Consider the following 19,830-nt stretch of genomic DNA (forward strand, 5'->3'; position numbering starts at 1 on the left):
GTATTCCTTTTCTGCAAAACACTGAAATAGGCAAAAAAACAGAATCTGGCACTGGCCTTTGGTTAATAGGTTAGTCCCAAAAATAATCTAAAAGAGCATATTAAAGCCCATTAAACATCCAAAACAGATAATATAATAGCATGGAACAATCAAAAATTATAGATACGTTGGAGGCATATCATCGCCTACCTCGGACACGTCATCTCGGCCGAGGGGGTGGCCATGGATGCCGATAAGGTGGCGGTAGTTGCCGCCTGGCCGACCCCGCATTCACCACGGGCAATTCGCGAGTTTTTGGGCCTCGCGGGGTCTAGATGTGTTCCGGGCTTGGCAAACCCGCCGCGACGCGTCGTCAACGACATCTCCTTTCCGCGCACCACTACTTCGACATCACTGCGCCAATGCTCACTCGGCGCCCCCTTGCGCCCGCGGCTCCAGGGCGACATCCTCGACACCGGCTCCCTGACTTGACATCGACAACGGCATTCTTCGCACGGCTACCTCGACCACGGCAACACCACCCCCAGCTCTCGGCTACATCGACAAACGGCACAAAGGGCTACCACCTTGCTTGAGCAACCTCGTCGGGTTCCACTCTAGCCACGACTTCCGCGATGCATCGACCGTTACGACAGTGGGGGGGGGTGTCAGTCGGCTTGCCTTCGGATTCTTCTTCAGTCTCACCGTCTGCGTCACTACCGTTGTGACTGCGGGGGATATTGAGTATATTGATTATTAAGAAAGATGAGATAGATTAGGATTTGTTCTGGCTTGTCTTGTACTCCAAGTTGATCATTGTACTCCTATATATATGCCCACGAGGCTCAAGCAATACAACAACTATTACACCAAATTCCTCTCTCCCTTCTAACAGGTCCGACGCGATGGTCGTGCCCGAACGCACCCATATCCGTCCCATATTTGGGCTGGATATGGGGTTGCCGGTCAGCCCGGGCGTTTGAGGCGCCCGTCTGGGTTAAAATTATGTGATCGGACAATGACCGGGCGGTCCATCCAGACGTATGAGACGTCCGGCCGAAGATGCTCTCATACGAAGTATTTTTATTTTTGTTAGTCGCACGAAGTTTCATCACTATGCACAACCTGCCGCAACCTCAGGCTGGTTGGTGTAGATTTGTTCTCGGCCATTGGATCTGAAATCCAACAAGGTGGATTCTCAGAATCATTGTAGCATTGTAGGTTGATTCTCAGAATCATTATAGCGTCAGTATCCTTTGGGGGCAAAAGGGCATCATTGTAGCATCAGAGGGGTATTGCATTTTTTACTTTTTATTTGCAGATTTGATACTCCAGATCCAGAATAAATCCATAGCCGTATCCCATTACACTCAGTTGACACGCATCATCTGGAAACCGAAGCCTGTAAACACTCACTCACAACACACACATATGGTTATGGCGACATACTTTTTTTCAGATCTTCAGGGGGATTTACATGGAAACATTTGCACATAGTGTGTAATTACAAAAGAGTAAAAGAGAAGATCGGGGAGGGACTACAATCCTAAAACCAGACCCCTCCCGTATTCACATCTAGCGTCTCCTCCATGATTACAGCACGGCGAGAACATGGCTATGTACAAGCGCACTGAACAGCGGCTGTCTGGTGGTGTCGGCGGGTTCGTTGGTTGGTGGCTGGTTCTCCTAGGTGGAGCGGGCGAGGCGGGACGCGATGGCGGAGTGGTACATGGCGTCGTGGAAGCTCTCCATCTCCGACATCCGAGCCCGCAGCTGCCGCGCCTTCTCCTCCGTCAGGCCGACGAACGTCTTCTCCTCCTCCTGCTCGACCACCCGCGTCGGCGCTGCGGCCTCCATGTAGTCCGCCCGCCCGGACCACCCGACCAGCGGCGCCCACCACTTGCCTCCCTTGGGCGCCCCGGCGCGGACCCGCCCGCCAGCTCCCGCGGTGACGGAGGCGGCGCGCGGCCGGAGCGCAGCGGACGGGCGGGCGGAGAAGGAGACGACGGATGCTGACGGTGCCATCGCCATTGATTTGCTCGGCCTGCTGCTTCGCTCGTGAGCTTCTGCTGGGTTTTGCCTCGAGTTCACTGGACGAGCGGTGAGACGAGATGAGACGGGAGATGTGCTTGTGAGGTCTGTGTTGCGCTGTGAGGGAGTTGGAGTTGTTGGTGCGAAGGGGCGGGAGATTTTATACCGGCGCGCGGCGGGAGAGGGGAGGGGTGGATAGGGACGCCGCGTGGACGCGTGTGGGCGGGGGCGGCATCCGCTAGGAGGGTGCGCTTTCCCGCTGCGCGCGACGTGTGACCACGTGGACTGGGCGTTCCGGTGTGGTGCGTTCATTGCCACGAAGGTGACGTTCTTCGGGGGCGTCGCCCGTGCTGAGTTTATCCGACCGGGACTCGCCCACGCACCTAAATTCACCACGAGCGCAAATTCGTTAGGGTAGAATACGTCAAGGCTGATGAAGATAATAAGACAGGAATTAGCACCTCGTGAAATCACGTCCAAAACTACACATCCTGCCAAGACATGTCATTGGTAATTCGATATTAACCTATGACAAAGCTTGCAATTTTTTTTGCGCAATACAAAGCTTGCGATGGTTGAACCAGCGTTGGCCCGCGTACGTGATCGTGTTTGTAATGCCACCTATGTATATCTATCGATGAAATGATATGTAAGAGCATCTATAGCTGAGGTTGCAAATTTGGATCCTTAAACGCCCGCGGACAGTGACTGGACGTGCCTTAAATTTTACAATTTACAACCACGTATCCTATTTTCAAAACATCTGTTACATGCTGTCTGTCTTGGGCTGGCTGGACATCGAAAATTGCTCATACTTAACATTTTCACATCCGTATTAGTCTCACCTCGCCGACTGATGAGCTAGTCGACCAGCTTAAATATCCGAGTCGTCCAGAAGAGATAAGCTTCTGACATCATTGCATCCTTTGTTAAGGATATGGACTCTTACTGTGAATCTTCTATGTTTATAGTGAGGGTCTATATCCTTAGGTACATTGGTGTCGGCTTGTCTTTTTTTGAATCACGTCCATGCATCAAAACAAAATAAAAATCTGTTGTCATTGTAGTAGAGGTATCAACGTATATGATCGAGACAAACTTGACACTCAATGAACAATCATCAGTCAATGAAATGCAATCTAGTGTCAAATATATCTCGATCACACATGCCAGAATTGATAGACCTACACAACAACAACCAAGCTTGCCCTCATCCGCTGGCGTAGCTATTTAAGCCAGGCGGCGTCCGCCTCGGTCGGCGATGTGGGACTAAAATTTGGTTGCACCGATAAGAGATGAAGGAGCTTCGGTCGCCGCAGGTGGGACCGCTACGACCTGCAGAGTGGTCGGCGAGCGTGCCCGGGCGCCCCATATCCGTCCTCATATTTGTGCTGGATATGAGGGGTGCTGGTCAGCCCGGGCATTGAGGGCCGTTTGAGGCGCCGTCTGGGTGAAAGAAATCGTGACCGGGCGGCCCGTCCAGGCGTATGAGGCGGGATTGAAAGGTCCGGTTGTAGATGCTCTGACATTTTGTGTATTTGTGTGTGGCGGGGGGGTGGGGTGGGGAGGGTGCTTACGATGATATTTGTCTGTGATGATGGCCTGAAAAGGTTAACTTCTAGTAAAAAGACTAACAAGGTTTGATTTCACAAACTTAAATCACCTGAGCCTTTTTTTCTCTCTCTCGGGCATATCCTCCTTGAGTCTTTTAATCTCCTCTCCCAAAGGACTCCCATTTCTTCGACATCTTCATCGTCCCTCTCCTTCTCCTTGTTCGGATGTAGTATGTTGGAAGGGATGCTTGGATCTTGTTTCTCTAGTATACCCGTACTCAATCTTGTACTTGTGCTTTAAGGCCTGAGACCTGAACTGAATTTATGTTCCTTGAGCTCCTATTGTAGTCCATTCTGATGGTGCGACGGAGGAGTTACTAAGGACCCTCGCAAAAAAGCAATACTCCCTCCGACCCAAAATAAGTGTCATGATTTTAGTTCAAATTTGAACTTGAACTAAAACCACGACACTTATTTTGGATCACAGGGATTTCTAAGGAGGTCCTCTTGTTGCAAGTACTTTCTCATCTCTAAAGCAATGGGCAATGTTAGTGTTCACATATTACTACTATTTTTCCTTTTTGTTATCCCTGCATAGATTATTTTGATTATTTTAGGTGTTGGTACTTTGCTTCAGCTCATTACTCTTAGCCTCAACTCGTGTCACTTTAATGTTTCTATTTATAGGGGTTCCTTGTAGTATTAACTTCCTTTCCTAGGAGAATTGAGCAAGTTGGTTCGGAAAATATACACGCTTCTTTATTTTGTCTTCTGGTATTTTTTCCTTGTCTTATTCACATGATGCTACTGAAACCTTAACTTTGTATAGGGGCCTTCCCTATCTTGTTGGGAGGCCCTTTTGGTGATTTTGGAGATGTTTGTCTAGTTTAGGGGTGTCTTTTGTGGGTCCTTTGCATGTGCTCTTCCAACATTGTTCTAGGATCTATTGTAGGCCGGATATTAACACAACTCTCCATTCCTATGGCCTTGAATTTTAACCCAACACTACTTTTTGTTGGTCTGTAGGCCATCGACATGTTTATCAAGATTTTTCATGTATATCTTTCTTGTATTCGTATTGCAATATCAGGATCCGAGCAGCAAGTTAGTGTCAGGCTCAAGGACAAAAAGGGATAGAAGGACAACAATAGCAACAATACCGTTAGTGTCCGACTCAAGGACAAGAGATTCGGCCGCTTTTAGAGGCACTTCGAGAATCCAGAGAGATAAGAAGCCTAGAAGGGACCGAGGGTGCATAAAAGGTTGTGTTGAGAAGTTTAACCTCTGCCTCATGTTCATATCGCTACCGAGGTTTTCCCCGAGGTACATGGCCAAAATGCTAACCACTTCTCATCGTACTGAGTTTGCAAGAGGGCTGAAGCTTAGACAGCTAAGTTCGGCGCTTAAGAAAAATAAGAGCAAACTAATCATGCTTCGTTTTGCAGTTGTACTCCTCCTGATCTACATGCACATACAAGCAACGACACGTCGGATGTGAATGTGTGGTCACAAACACTCTTGCTGTCGTGGAATTGTCACGGCAGATGTCCTCGAGGTAGGACTTAGTCGTGGAGCCATCGCAGCTAGGAAGCTTGAAGGGGTTAACGGGACAAGGAACACGAGGGTTATACTGGTTTGGCCCCTTACGGTGAAGGTAAAAGCCTACGTCCAGTTGAGGTGGTATTGATTAGGGTTTCGATGACCAGGGAGCTTAATTGCTATGCCTGGCTCTCGACGAGATCTTACTTGTCCCTAAACCGCCGCCGGGTCGTCCCTTTATATAGAGAGGTTGAAACCCAGCAGCTCTCAGAGTCCCGGCCGGCTCATAAGAGTGTCCGGCTCGGACTCTCAACTATTCTTGCCTTACACTACAAGTTCTACCATAATAGCGGTTGTAACTACGGGCTTTAAGCCATCTCCGGGTCTTAAGCCCATCTTTGGCCCGCCGTCTTCAAGCTTGGCGCCGGGCTTCAGGCGATGACCATTATGAGTAACCCGGCCCCTCCGGGTGGGTGACTCTAAGGCTTATATCCTCAACATTAGGCCCCAGATTGATTTGAGCCGGCTCATGTCAATCTTCAATCCTTTTGATAGAAAATTTCCGTCTTATAATTGTGTGAAGGCTATAACCCGTCGTGACGTCATCTTCTGGATTCCGGGTAACCCGCCGTGACGTCATCTTCCATTAAGTCCATTTTTTACTCCACCATATCCGCAACGGATCTTATCTTTAACTGCCGTCTCGAAAATCGAGGCGTTTTTATGGTGAGATAACCGCGTCGTGGCCTCCTCGTTTCTCGCGCCCACTTATGAGCCTCACCTTATAAATAGCCCGGCCCATGAGCCTCTGGTCACTCGTCGCCTCTATCTTCTTCCTCCTCTCGCCTACTGTGCTGTCGCCCGAGCTCCGCCGCCGCCGCCGCGGATCTCCTCGTCCTCACCAACTCCGGCCGCTGCATCAACCTGTTGTGTCCAGAGAAAACGGCGGCGACCTCCGCGACTCACCAGCACCCGTAAGCCATCACCACTCCATAGAGTAGATCCACATTAGGTTCTTTGCTGTTCTTCCCGTGTTCTTCGCCGTTCCTCGCGAGTTCTCGGTAGATTTCATTTTTACCACCTTTCTTGATCTTTAGACTGTATAGAACTGTTGCGGTAGTTGTTTCACGCCCGTTTCCAATGTATATAGATCCCTTCTCACTGCATAAAGGCTCCGTTCGAACTTATGAACTTCCTCTGCGTCTGTTTTAGGTCTAGAAACTTTTCTCTTTAGTCGACTGTTTTGATCCAAAATAATTACTGTGATCTGTGAAACTTGTTTTCACCACACTTAGTAAAAAACTGCATCTGCTGAGCTACGGCGGCTTACATTTCCGGCTCAAAAGAAGCCACGCGCCGTGAAATTTTTTGGCTCATTTATGATAAAGCTGTAGACAATTGAATTACTTTCAATACCTCCAGCGGCTTAGATAACCCGATGCACTTAGCTATATGTCATTAGGCCCCTTCATAAGCCGCCATTTTAAACATTGAACTATAAACTTCCTCCGGCTTATAATTAAACCGGATATTTCCTTTTATCATAGGCTTCCGACTTTCACCATGCCTCCCAAAGCTCCCAAAGCACCCATCACGTGCAACTGGATGAGGTCCAACGTCACTGATGAAACCTTAGCAGACTTTGTGAAAACGGGTTACCTGCCCAAGAAGGACGTCATGTCCTACCGTGCCCCTGACCCATCAGAGGAGAGACCGCAACCAAAGGATGGTGAAGTGGTAATATTCGCGGATCACATGAGCCGGGGCTTCGCACTGCCCGGCTCAAAGTTCTTTAGAGATGTGCTGAATTTCTTTGATCTGCGGCCACAAGACATAGGACCCAATTCCGTGTCAAACATATGCAACTTCCAAGTATTCTGCGAAGTCTACCTTGGAGAAGAGCCCAGCCTTCTACTCTTTAGAGAGCTATTCTATTTGAACCGCCAGAATGAGTGCGCCAACGGACCGAGCCTGAAACTTGGTGGAATCTCCATTCAACGCCGGAGAGACTGCCTCTTTCCTTACGCTGAGCCTCCCAGCCATCCAAAGGACTGGAACCAGACGTGGTTTTACTGTCAGGACACGTCTCCGGCTGACGAGAGCCCTCTGCCCGGCTTTCGTGCCGTGCGTCTGGAACCAAACCACCCTCTGCCCGACAAACTATCTCAGGCGGAGCGTCAACCTCTGATCCCCGCCATCAACAAGATCAAGGCTCTCCTGGGCAACGGCCTCAACGGCATTGATCTGGTCCGGGTTTGGATCTCATGGCGGGTGATCCCCTTGAGCCGCCACCCCGGCTTAATGTGTGATTACACGGGCCGGAAAGATGACCCCCTGCGACATAGCCGCAATGATCTTCCTGAAGACGTTGTTGAAGACATGACCAAGGCCCTCTTGAATGAGAGCTTGGCAGACTGCGGGAGGACCGGCTTAAGTCCCTTCTGCAAGACCAACCCGGCCCCAGCGGTAAGCCGCTGATCTGAACATCTTATTTTCTCCTTGAGATAGTTTTCATCTGTACCTTAAGAAGCCTTCATTGTATTTTTCAGGCTGATGATAAATTCTGGAAGGTCAAGTATGACCATGAGGCGGCCAAGAAGGCCAGGAAGGCTAAGAAAGCCGCCAGGAGAGCCGCTCCCCGCAAGAAGGGAAGCAGGCCTACTGCCTCAGAGCTGCTTCAACTAAGTGACAGCTCCGAGTCAGAGGTAACCCCTGAACCTGTAAGCTCTGGTTGTATTTCTTGTTTATTCCTGTCCACCTTATTGATACTGATCATCAGCAGGATGACACCGGAGCAAGTAACCCGGTGACTGAAGAGGTAATGACACTTTCCTCCGACTCGGAGCCCTTGCCAAGGCTGAAAGTCCGAAGAGTAACCCGGAAAGTAAGATTTTCACATCCTTTAGCTTATCAAGATCCTCAATTTCTTTTGAAGCAACAGATTCATGAGAGCCGGCGGCACACCCGGACCAACAAGGATGCTGAACTCTCCTCCGGTTTACCTGAGGCGTCAAGGAAGCGCCGAACCGAGGTTATCTCCAACTTATATCCTTTTCATCCTTTGGCGGGTGTTATACGTCAACCGCTCAATTCTTCCGATTCGAATTATTAGGAAACTTCACCCTCCTCTGGCGACTCTATGCAATCGAACCTACCGGCATTCAAGACCGTACCCGGGTAATGATGATCATCTCTTGTTGTGCTTATCTTTACTCATACTTTTTGTACTAACCTTGTGTCCTTTCAGTACTCAAGCAAAGCTCAGTAAAAGAGCAAAGAAGAATAAGCCGGTTGAAGAGACGGTCTTGCCTGAGCCGGAGGTTTCAACCCAAGAGCCGCCAGTTGCTTCTGCTCCTGAATCCACCACTCCAACTGATGAGCCAGCCATGGAGACTTCCACCAACCCGGATATCTCCAGCCCGGCTCAGTCGGCCGATGACCCGGACGTGGTAATCACCCGGACGGAGTTTGTCGAGCCGGGGAGACCCACTGCGCTGGCTAAGTGCTCTGTGAAGGAAGAGTTGCTAGAGCGCCACCGGGCCAAGCTGGACATCACCAACTGCGCCAACCTGAGCATTGGAGAGATCATCTCCGGCTATGTCAATCAAGTGCACAGCAGCCGGGACTTGGAGATTGACATGGTGAAGCAGATACAGCAGAAGTCTGAGGTACCACTCTATTGCTTACTGCATAATCATCTTTACTACACTAGCCCCCAAGTCTACGACTTATGATAGAATATGTTGTAGACTTAATTTCCGGCTTACTTGCATGAACCGGTAATTTGTAGATAGAAACTTTCGACATGCATTAGCCCCCAAGTGCCAAGTGTCTTTGCTTGGAAAGTGCTTGGGACTTTAAAATCGCATAATAATTGTTCATACTATAACCCGGAAATTGTGCAGGCTGCTTGCAAAAAATTTGAGGCTGATATCTCTGAGCTGAAGAACCGCCTGAAGACTCAGGAAACTGAGACCCGGAAGGCCAACGCCAAATTTGAGTCCAGTATTGCTGCTCAAGAGAAGCTGAAGAAGAAGTTTGAGGCTGAAAGGAAAACTTGGGTTGAAGAAAAAGCTGCTCTGGTAAACCGGGCCGAACAGGCGGAGAAGACTCTGACGGAGAGAACCGCTGAGCTCTCCGGCTTAAAGCGCCACGTGTCATAGATGGTCGCCGCAATCTTTGGTAAGTCATCCTGCCGGCTCTTGACAAGTTTATAGTCCTTATGTCTCATAACTCCCATCATTGCCAGCGGCTTATCTTACTTTGCTACACAGGTCCAAGAAGCACCAACCTCAATCAAAATGTGCTGACCAAGTTGAAAGCCGTGTACACTCTGGTGGAGCAACTCTACACCAGGTCACAACGCGCTTTGGCCGTGGTGGCCCTATCCAATGAGGTTCCGACTCACCTGGCGGAAGTACTTCGCCGGCTGGCCGTTCTTCCTCAGCGTGTCCAAGAGTTGCGACGGGCCTCTGCAAGAGCCGGAGCCATAGCTGCTCTGAGCCGGGCCAAGGCTTTCCTTTCAGAGCTAGACCCGGCGGACATTGCACTTGGTTACCCCAGCTTGAAGGAAGACGGCACCCCTTTCGACCAAAAGGACTTTGCTGCCTGTGTGAAGATCGTGCGCCCGGTGGCCACCCTGATTGGGAATGACACTGATCTGACCAAGTACCAGCCGGGCTACGATGCACAGAATCAGAGGATCCCCATTCCGCGTTATGAAGCCATCAGCTTAGTCCCGCCGACTCGTAAGCACACCTTTGCCCCGGAAATTGACCCGGCCGGGTTAATTGACGAGGAAGCTCAATTTGAAGCTTTGAGCGGCATTGACTGGAAATCGTCAACCTTCCAGGTCTTGGGAACAGCCGGAGGAGCGGAGAGGGATGAGCCGGAAGCTTCGACCCGGCAAGCATCTTGACTCTTTAGGCGGCTTATTAAACAATGCTTCACCCTTTTGGACTCGGGGAGTCTTGTAATAGAATAGGACCAACATTTTAACTTTGTCGTGCCATCGTGCATGTGCTGAATGCTTAATTCTATTAAAGTTGCTTCCTTATATTCTTCCGGTTCATACTTGATCATTCATTTTCCTCAAGCTCAAATAGTTGTCTTTAACTATCCTGCATAGAAAAACAAATCACAAGTCTCTAGGCGGCTTACCGCACTGAGAATCATAGTCTCATACATATAACCCGGAATATAAATCTAAGTCACGAAAGACTGGTCCTCAAGTATGTCCTTGATATAACCGTAATAACACACTTACAGGCCTTCAAGTACACTTCCGGTTTATATAACTCGGATAATAAGGTTGGTACCTCAACTCCGGTTTACCAGTCTTGATAATGCTGATTGTGTGCGACTAGCACTGTGAATCAAAGTTAAGCCGGCGGAACAAGAACCGCCGTGTACACTGTTGATACAACCAGAAGAACTTGTTGTAAATCAGAAAATCAAAACTCAGGGGCTTCCGGTTCGAATACGACCAGAGACCCGTCCCAAAGGGGTTAAGCTAAGATTCGAATGCGATCATATAGCCCCCAGTGGGTTTGGCGATGCCGATCAAGAGGGTACCGACAGCTATGTTCTCTTTGGTTCGAATACGACCCATGTTTGAACAGGAAGCCCCCAAATGACCTTGAGAGTTGTTTAACGACACTGATTCGAATACGATCCACGTCGGTTCCCAAAGGGAGTTGAGCCATGATTCAAATATGATCAAAGAAACTCCCCAATGAGCTCGGCACTTTGCCAATCAAATGGGTATCGACAGCTATGTTCTCTTTGGTTCGAATACGACCTATGTTTGAACAGGAAGCCCCCAAGTGACTATATTGCGTACGGCTAGATTCGAGTACGATCATAAGCCGGATCCACCTCCAAGTTACCATGTGATCTTGTAATGGAAACAACACATTTACCTTTGGAGGAGAAAAAGGACAGAGGTCCTGCTTTATTGCTTATCATAATATATACATGGCTTATAGAAATATGTACATTACGAGAGCCGGCGGCTCAAGTGTAATAAGGCCGAAGCTGAGCTATGTTCCACGGTCGACGGGTCTCCTCCTCCGACTTGCGTGAATCTTTGTGCTCCCGAATGTCAATGAGGTAATATGACCCGATGTGCAAGTTCTTGCTGACCACAAAGGGTCCTTCCCAAGGCGGGGATAGCTTGTGCACATCTGTTTGATCTTGGATGAGCCGGAGCACCAGATCACCTTCCTGGAAGACCCGGGACTTAACCCGGCGACTGTGATAACGACGCAGGTCTTGTTGGTAAATCGCTGATCGAGCTGTTGCCACATCACGCTGTTCGTTCAACAAGTCAAGAGCATCTTGGCGCGCCTGTTCATTATCCGCCTCAACATAAGCCGCCACTCGAGGCGAGTCATGACGGATGTCACTGGGGAAGACTGCTTCAGCTCCATAAACCATGAAGAAAGGCGTGAAACCCGTAGACCTGTTAGGAGTAGTATTGATGCTCCACAACACGGAGGGTAACTCCTCCACCCAACAACCCGGCGTCCGTTGCAAAGGGACCAAAAGCCGGGGCTTGATGCCTTTCAGAATCTCCTGATTAGCCCTCTCAGCTTGACCATTGGATTGAGGGTGAGCCACTGATGAAACATCAAGTCGAATATGCTCTCGTTGACAAAACTCCTCCATGGCGCCTTTGGACAGATTGGTACCATTGTCAGTTATAATGTTGTGTGGAAAGCCAAAGCGAAAGATCACCCTTTTCATGAACTGAACCGCCGTGGCTGCATCACACTTGCTAACTGGCTCTGCTTTAACCCACTTTGTGAATTTGTCAACTGCCACCAAGAGGTGGGTCTTCTTATCCTTGGACCTTTTAAAAGGCCCAACCATATCAAGCCCCCAGACCGCAAATGGCCAAGTGATTGGTATCATCCGCAGCTCTTGAGCCGGCACATGAGCCCGTCGTGAGAACCTCTGGCAACCGTCACACTTACTGACCAAATCCTCCGCATCAGCATGAGCCGTCAGCCAATAAAAACCATGACGGAAAGCTTTGGCCACAAGGGATTTTGAGCCGGCATGATGGCCACAATCCCCTTCGTGAATCTCACGCAAGATTTCTTGACCTTCCTCAGGGGAGACACAACGCTGGAACGCTCCCGTAACACTGCGGTGATGCAGCTCACCATTGATAACAACCATTGACTTAGACCGCCGGGTTATTTGTCTGGCCAAAGTTTCATCCTCAGGCAAATCTCCCCGGGTCATGTAAGCCAAGTAAGGCACCGTCCAGTCCGGGGTGATGTGGAGAGCCGCCACCAACTGTGCCTCCGGGTCAGGGACAGCCAAGTCTTCCTCTGTAGGCAACTTAACAGAAGGGTTATGCAAGACGTCCAGGAAAGTATTAGGCGGCACCGGTTTTCGCTGAGAGCCCAGCCGGCTTAAAGCATCAGCCGCCTCGTTCTTCCTGTGATCGATGTGCTCTACTTGGTAACCCTGAAAGTGTCCAGCAATAGCATCAACTTCACGGTGATAAGCCGCCATGAGAGGGTCCTTGGAATCCCACTTGCCTGATACTTGTTGAGCCACTAAGTCTGAGTCGCCGAAGCACCTTACCCGGCTCAAGCTCATCTCCTTAGCCATCCGAAGACCATGGAGCAAGGCCTCGTACTCAGCCGCATTGTTAGTACAAGGAAACATCAACCGTAGCACATAATGGAACTTGTCACCTTTAGGGGAAGCCAATACAACTCCAGCCCCCGAGCCCTCCAATTGCCTGGATCCATCGAAGTGAATAGTCCAATATGTGTTATCCGGCTTTTCTTCGGGCACTTGTAGCTCTGTCCAATCGTTGATGAAATCCACCAAGGCTTGAGATTTAACAGCAGTGCGTGGTACGTATTTCAGACCATGAGGCCCAAGCTCTATAGCCCACTTAGCCACTCTCCCTGTAGCTTCTCTGTTTTGGATGATATCTCCAAGGGGAGCAGAACTAACCACAGTGATAGGGTGACCCTGGAAGTAATGCTTAAGCTTCCGGCTTGCCATGAACACACCATAAACAAGCTTCTGCCAATGTGGATACCGCTGTTTGGACTCGATGAGCACTTCACTGACGTAATAAACCGGCCGCTGAACCGGATGCTCCTTACCCTCTTCCTTGCGCTCCACCACCACAGCCACACTGACGGCCCGTGTGTTAGCAGCTACATACAGCAATAAAGGCTCCTTGTCAACCGGAGCAGCAAGGACTGGGGGCTCTGCCAGCTGTCTCTTCAAATCCTCAAAAGCAGTATTAGCAGCATCATTCCAGACAAAGTCATCAGTTTTCTTCATCAACTGGTACAATGGCATGGCCTTCTCACCCAAACGGCTTATAGACCGGCTTAAAGCAGCAATACGACCCGCCAGGCGCTGGACGTCGTTTATACACGCCGGCTTAGCCAGAGAGGTGATTGCCTTGATCTTCTCCGGGTTAGCTTCAATGCCTCTGTTAGAAACCAAGAAACCCAAGAGCTTGCCTGCAGGAACACCAAAAACACACTTTGCCGGGTTAAGCATCATCTTGTAGACCCGGAGATTATCAAAGGTTTCCCTCAGATCATCTATCAAAGTTTCCTTCTCCCTGGACTTAACCACAATATCATCTACATAGGCATGAACATTGCGCCCAATCTGGTTATGAAGACAGTTCTGCACACAACGCTGATAAGTCGCCTGTGCACTCTTGAGTCCAAAAGGCATAGATACATAGCAGAAGGCTCCAAAGGGAGTGATGAACGCCGTCTTCTCCTGGTCCTTAACTGCCATTTTAATCTGATGGTATCCAGAATAAGCATCCAAGAAACTTAAGCGCTCGCAACCCGCCGTAGCATCAATGATTTGATCAATACGGGAAAGGGCAAAAGGATCAGCCGGACATGCCTTGTTTAAGTCCGTGTAGTCCACACACATCCGCCAGGTGCCATTCTTCTTGAGCACGAGCACCGGGTTAGCTAACCACTCTGGGTGAAAGACTTCAACAATAAACCCGGACGCCAAGAGCCGGGCCACCTCTTCACCAATGGCTTTCCGCCTCTCTTCATTATACCGCCGAAGGAATTGCCTGACCAGCTTAAATTTCGGATCAACATTGAGAGTGTGCTCAGCGAGTTCTCTAGGTACACCTGGCATGTCAGAAGGTTTCCATGCAAAAATGTCCCTATTCTCACGGATGAACTCGATGAGCGCGCTTTCCTATTTTGGATCCAGATTGGCACTGATGCTAAACTGCTGAGATGAATCACCTGGAACAAAATCAACAAGTTTAGTCTCATCAGCCGACTTAAATTTCATTGCCGGCTCATGCTCCGTAGTCGGCTTTTTCAGAGAGGTCATATCTGTTGGGTCAACATTGTCCTTGTAAAATTTCAACTCCTCTGTTAGATTCTACATAAGCTGCATCGCCTTCCTCACACTCCAAGGCACCGTAATGGTCCCATTGTGACCCGGCATCTTGAGCTGTAAATACACGTAACACGGCCGTGCCATGAACTCGTCTCCAAAGGCCACTTCCAACTCGATCTTGCCAACTAGATAAGCCGACTTACCAGGCACCACACCATGGAAAATAGTGTTTGACTGGCTGAGGTTCTTATCAATCAACCCCATACGACGGAAAGTCTCATAATAGAGGATGTTGATGCTGCTGCCTCCATCCATGAGCACCTTAGTGAACTTATATCCTCCCACCTGAGGAGCCACCACCAAGGCCAAGTGACCCGGATTATCAACCCGGGGAGGGTGGTCCTCCCTGCTCCACACGATAGGTTGATCAGACCATCTTAAATAGCGTGGAACCGCCGGCTCAACAGCATTCACAGCCCTCTTATGAAGCTTCTGATCTTGCTTACACAGACTGGTGGTAAATACATGATACTGTCCATCGTTAAGCTGCTTTGCATTAGTCTGATAACCCCCCTGCTTCTGTTGATGACCCTGGCCAGACTGCTGATTAAAGCCCCCTTGACCGTTCTGTGGATTAGAACTTGAGCCGCCGCCAGGGCCATGAAAACCGCCAGCGCCTGAGCCGCCGCCTGGGCCATGGTTGCCATTAAAAGCATTGGAATTCTTAAAGGCTTTCATGATTGCGCAATCCTTCCATAGATGAGTAGCTGGCTTCTCCCTAGAGCCATGCCTTGGACAAGGCTCATTCAACAGCTGCTCCAGCGTCGGGCCTGACCCGCCGGCTCGGGGAGGTGGCCTCCCCTTGCGTCGCTGGTTATTCCCCTGTGAGCTGGCATTGGCCACGAACTCTAGGCTGCCGTCGGCCTTACGCTTGCCACCTCCTTGGTTCCCCGGGTTATGCTGAGGACCCTTGCCATTGCCGTTCTTCTTTCCCTTCCCTGTCCTTTCATCATCTGAAGCGGGGTCCTTGGTACTATCAGAGTCGGCGTACTTGACGAGAGCCGCCATCAGCGTACCCATATCATTGCAGTCGCGCTTAAGCCGCCCGAGTTTCATCTTCAAGGGCAGGAAACGACAATTCTGTTCCAACATTAAGACTGCAGAGCCGGCATCCATCTTATCAGATGAATGTATTATCTCTTTGACCCGGCGAACCCAATGTGTCGTAGACTCACCCTCCTGCTGTTTACAGTTAGTCAAATCCACAATTGACATAGACTGCCTACAGGTATCTTTGAAATTTTGGATGAACCGGGCTTTCAACTCAGCCCAAGACCCGATGGAATTCGGTGCTAGCCCTTTCAGCCAAGTGCGGGCAGTCCCATCTAGCATCATGGTAAAGTACTTGGCCATCGCCGCTTCACTGACCTCCAGCAATTCCATGGCCATCTCGTAACTCTCGATCTAGGCTCCGGGTTGTAAATCAGCCGTGTAATTAGGCACCTTCCTAGGTCCTTTGAAGTCCTTGGGTAGACGTTCATTGCGGAGAGCCGGCACTAAACAAGGGACACCTCCAGTCCTCGTAGGGATACCCACGTCGACGGAAGTCGTCGGATAAGCCGGGGGTGTCTGGTAAGCCGTCAACTGAGGCACCTGTTCCGCCTCTTGCCGCGCTCTGTCTTGGTCTGTTGCGTGAAAGGCTCCGTTATGAGCCGGGCCATGGCCAGGGGGCGGGTCGTGGCGTCGGACATTACTAGAGCCGGTCACTGAGACCATGTGTCTGCTATAACTCGGGCTCCGGCCTGGACGAGGGGTTGAGTGGATCCTGTCCCGGCTGTAAGAGTACGCCTCTTGCTGTGCCAGCGCTGTCTGAAGGAGTTCTCTGACCCGGCGGGTTTCAATAGCCGTTGGAGAGTCGCCGTCAATTGGGAGAGCCGCCAGCCGTGCTGCTGCGGTGACCATGTTCTCCAGCGGGTTAGCATAATGACCCGGTGGTATTGGCACATACTGAGGCGGGGCAGGGTTCACCCGGGGAGGCCCCATCACTTGTGGCTGAACAGGGGTCCCAGACCCGGGCACTATGATTCCCGGCGGGTTACTAGACCCTGCACCTGGCGTGTTGAAAAGGTTTCAAGGATCGTAGACCGGAGGGAGTCGAGATTGGGCCTTTTGATGCCTCCTTCTCATGACCTCATTGGACGCGTTCTGATCCATCGTGAGCCGGAAGGACTGCGCCTGAATCAACTGAGTCTGGGCGTCGAAAGCCGCCCTCTCCGCAGCCATCCTGATCCCTTCCGCCGCCAGATCCTCCCTGGCTTTCACTAGATCTAACTTTAACTGCGCCACCTCCGCGTCATGCTGAGCTTGATCCGCCGGGTCAACCGTGGCGGTCAACAGGGCCGTCATCTTGTCCGTGAGATCCATCAGCACCTGGGCCGGCGAGGGCACCGGGTTTCCCGACCCAGCGGCAGGGTTCTGAACAGGCTGTGCACCGGCCGTGAAGATTCCAACCCGGCTTAGCGGCTCAAACGGGTCCGGAATACTGTCACCATCGGAACAACCCCTGAGCCTGCCATCTTGAAGTTGATACAACGAGTTTGACTCATCTGTGGACGACTCGCCGTCAGAGCCGCGGCCGTCTCATCACCAGATTCAGATCCATCAGAGAGCCCTCCATGGATACATCCCACAAAAGCATGCTTCAAGGCAGGTAGGGCCCGGGCGGGTCGTGCACGCTGAGCCGTCTCGATAAGATCGGCGCAGAGATCTGGCTCAGGGCCCGGCTCACCAATCTTGCCAATGAAGACATGAATTCCGCCGAAGGGGACCCGGTACCCGTACTCAATTGAGCCGGCGTCGGGGCCCCAGTTTGCATCGTCGATGTAGAGCTTGCCGCGACGACTCTTGGTCATCCGGCCCACAGCGTATCCCTTGAGCCATTCGAAGCTGCCCTTCAAGAACTCAAATCCACCGTGCGCTGGCCCCAAGGTGGGCGCCAACTGTCGTGGAATTGTCACGGCAGATGTCCTCGAGCTAGGACTTAGTCGTGGAGCCATCGCAGCTAAGAAGCTTGAAGGGGTTAACGGGACAAGGAACACGAGGGTTATACTGGTTCGGCCCCTTACGGTGAAGGTAAAAGCCTACGTCCAGTTGAGGTGGTATTGATTAGGGTTTCGATTACCAGGGAGCTTAATTGCTATGCCTGGCTCTCGACGAGATCTTACTTGTCCCTAAACCGCCGCCGGGTCGTCCCTTTATATAGAGAGGTTAACACCCAGCAGCTCTCAGAGTCCCGACCGGCTCATAAGAGTGTCCGGCTCGGACTCTCAACTATTCTTGCCTTACACTACAAGTTCTACCATAATAGCGGTTGTAACTACGGGCTTTAAGCCATCTCCGGGTCTTAAGCCCATCTTTGGCCCGCCGTCTTCAAGCTTGGCGCCGGGCTTCAGGCGATGACCATAATGAGTAACCCGGCCCCTCCGGACGGGTGACTCTAAGGCTTATATCCTCAACATCCTACCTAGGTCACTCGCATGTTTCTCAAGCGTGCTCATTCCTACCCACGTATTTGCAACTTGCTTATACCTGGCCTTTGGCAACTTGCATTGCCTGCCCCAAGCTCCAGCTGTCCAGTCTTCAGCTTTGCCTTCGGAAATTTCCAAGGGCCATACAAGGGATCGCTTCGAAGAAGAACAAAAAAATCTTATATACGGCGAGAAAATACTACTCCCTCGTTCCTAGTAGATATTTCACAAAATGTCACTTTTCACCAGCTAGGCACATTTTTCCTATCGTAGATTTTATCCTGCCATGAGAGACTCCCTTGGCATTAGCCTTGTACCGGTTCATGAGAAAATCATACAGAGAACGATATGGGAGGTGCGTGGTTATTTCCTCTTGCTTTCGTATGTGTTCTTTCCTTCCAGAAGGCGAGTACTGACTGAACTATTGATGCACATGAGGATTGCGTGTGTGAAGATTACATAGTTAAAGCATGATTTGGGTCTGCATGGATGCTGGCCAGGAGATGGTTGAGCACTTATTTTGCTGCTCAAAAGATAGCGGCATGCCTGTCAGGGCCATAACTGAACCCGCGCTACTGTCAGTTACCACTCTACACTTCGTCAGTTACCACTCTACACTTCGTCAGTTAGCCAACGGCTCAGATTGAAAGTGGTGAAGGAGGAGGGACGACCCAGAACTCACAAGTTACAGTTGCGCTTAATAAAACAGTTGCATTTTTTTTGCGATTAAATAAAACAGTTGCATTCAGCTGTACTCTGTTAGTCGAAACCTCCGTCCGATCTCCAAGTACGATTCGATCGTAACATTGCAGTTCCAAAACTGTAGGCATCTACCAAGTTCTTCAGCCGAGCCTTCTACTAGGATGCTTCGCGAGACAGAAGAATGTAAAACACCGGCGCACACCGGTTAACATCACACGGTTTAGCAACTGTCATCATTCGTGGCCGGTCGTCCTCACGAATGATATGCCGCAGCCCACGGGTTCAGCCAATGAACCAGCCAATGCCATTTGCGAATAGTATAACACGGCAACAAAGCACACTTGCTTTAGATTTAAGGTAAAGCTGCCGGCCTGCCGGGCACTTGATACGTTTTATTACAACCGGGCAAACAACTGGTCGACTGACTCAAGGCAGAGTACTTTGTGCAATTAAGTAGAAGATCTGGAGATACTGTAGTTGCGTATCATGGTGGGTGGTAATGGTTCATCAGTTCGTATAGTACTCCACCACCGCCATAATGTAAGAGCAAACTAATGAACTATGATGAACTACTCCCTCAGTTCCGTAATATAGTGCCTATAGATTTTTGCAAAAGTTAAACATTATAAATTTTGATTATATTTATAGAGAAAAGTAGGTACATCTAAATACCAAATGCACATCATTGAATACATCATGAGTTATATTTTCAGAATATACAGGTTTAGTATTGTAGATGTAGACAGTTTTTCTTTATACAATTGTCAAAGTTGGCATAGTTTGACTTCAAAAAATCTATAGGCACTACATTGTGGAATGAAGGGAGTATAATATAATGTAACACAAACTAATGAACTAGTAGTATAATATAATGTAACGCAAGCGAGGAGTTCCTTTCACATAGACATAGTCTACCCACCGCAACCCAACCGAACACAATCAACTTGTGAAGGTTGGTAGAGATCCTGCGTAGCAGCTACTTACAATGTTTTTGATTTATGGCTGCATCATAATGTTAGGGCTAATAACACAGAAACATGCTAGTTGTTGAGGAGAAGACAACTTGGAGTATTCAGATCCAGAATTAATCGGTGTTCAGATCCAAAACAGCTACCAGCACAAGTATCACA

At 49.9% G+C, this 19,830-nt stretch overlaps 1 protein-coding gene across 1 annotated transcript; it reads right to left on the reverse strand.

Moving 5' to 3' along the window:
• Nucleotides 1-1,411: 1,411 nt before the first annotated feature.
• Nucleotides 1,412-2,139, reverse strand: LOC123166576 (uncharacterized). Its single transcript, XM_044584389.1, has one exon. The coding sequence runs from the start codon at nt 2,008-2,010 to the stop codon at nt 1,666-1,668; it is 345 nt and encodes a 114-aa protein (XP_044440324.1). The 5' UTR covers nt 2,011-2,139; the 3' UTR covers nt 1,412-1,665.
• Between the last annotated feature and the right edge of the window lie 17,691 nt (nt 2,140-19,830).

This window comes from Triticum aestivum, chromosome 1D, assembly GCF_018294505.1.
Source record: "Triticum aestivum cultivar Chinese Spring chromosome 1D, IWGSC CS RefSeq v2.1, whole genome shotgun sequence".
NCBI classification, from domain to species: domain Eukaryota; kingdom Viridiplantae; phylum Streptophyta; class Magnoliopsida; order Poales; family Poaceae; genus Triticum; species Triticum aestivum.

Excerpts from the sequence above, each read along its gene's own strand:
- LOC123166576 (XM_044584389.1), bottom strand. The coding sequence starts at position 2,010 with ATGGCGATGGCACCGTCAGCATCCGTCGTCTCCTTCTCCGCCCGCCCG.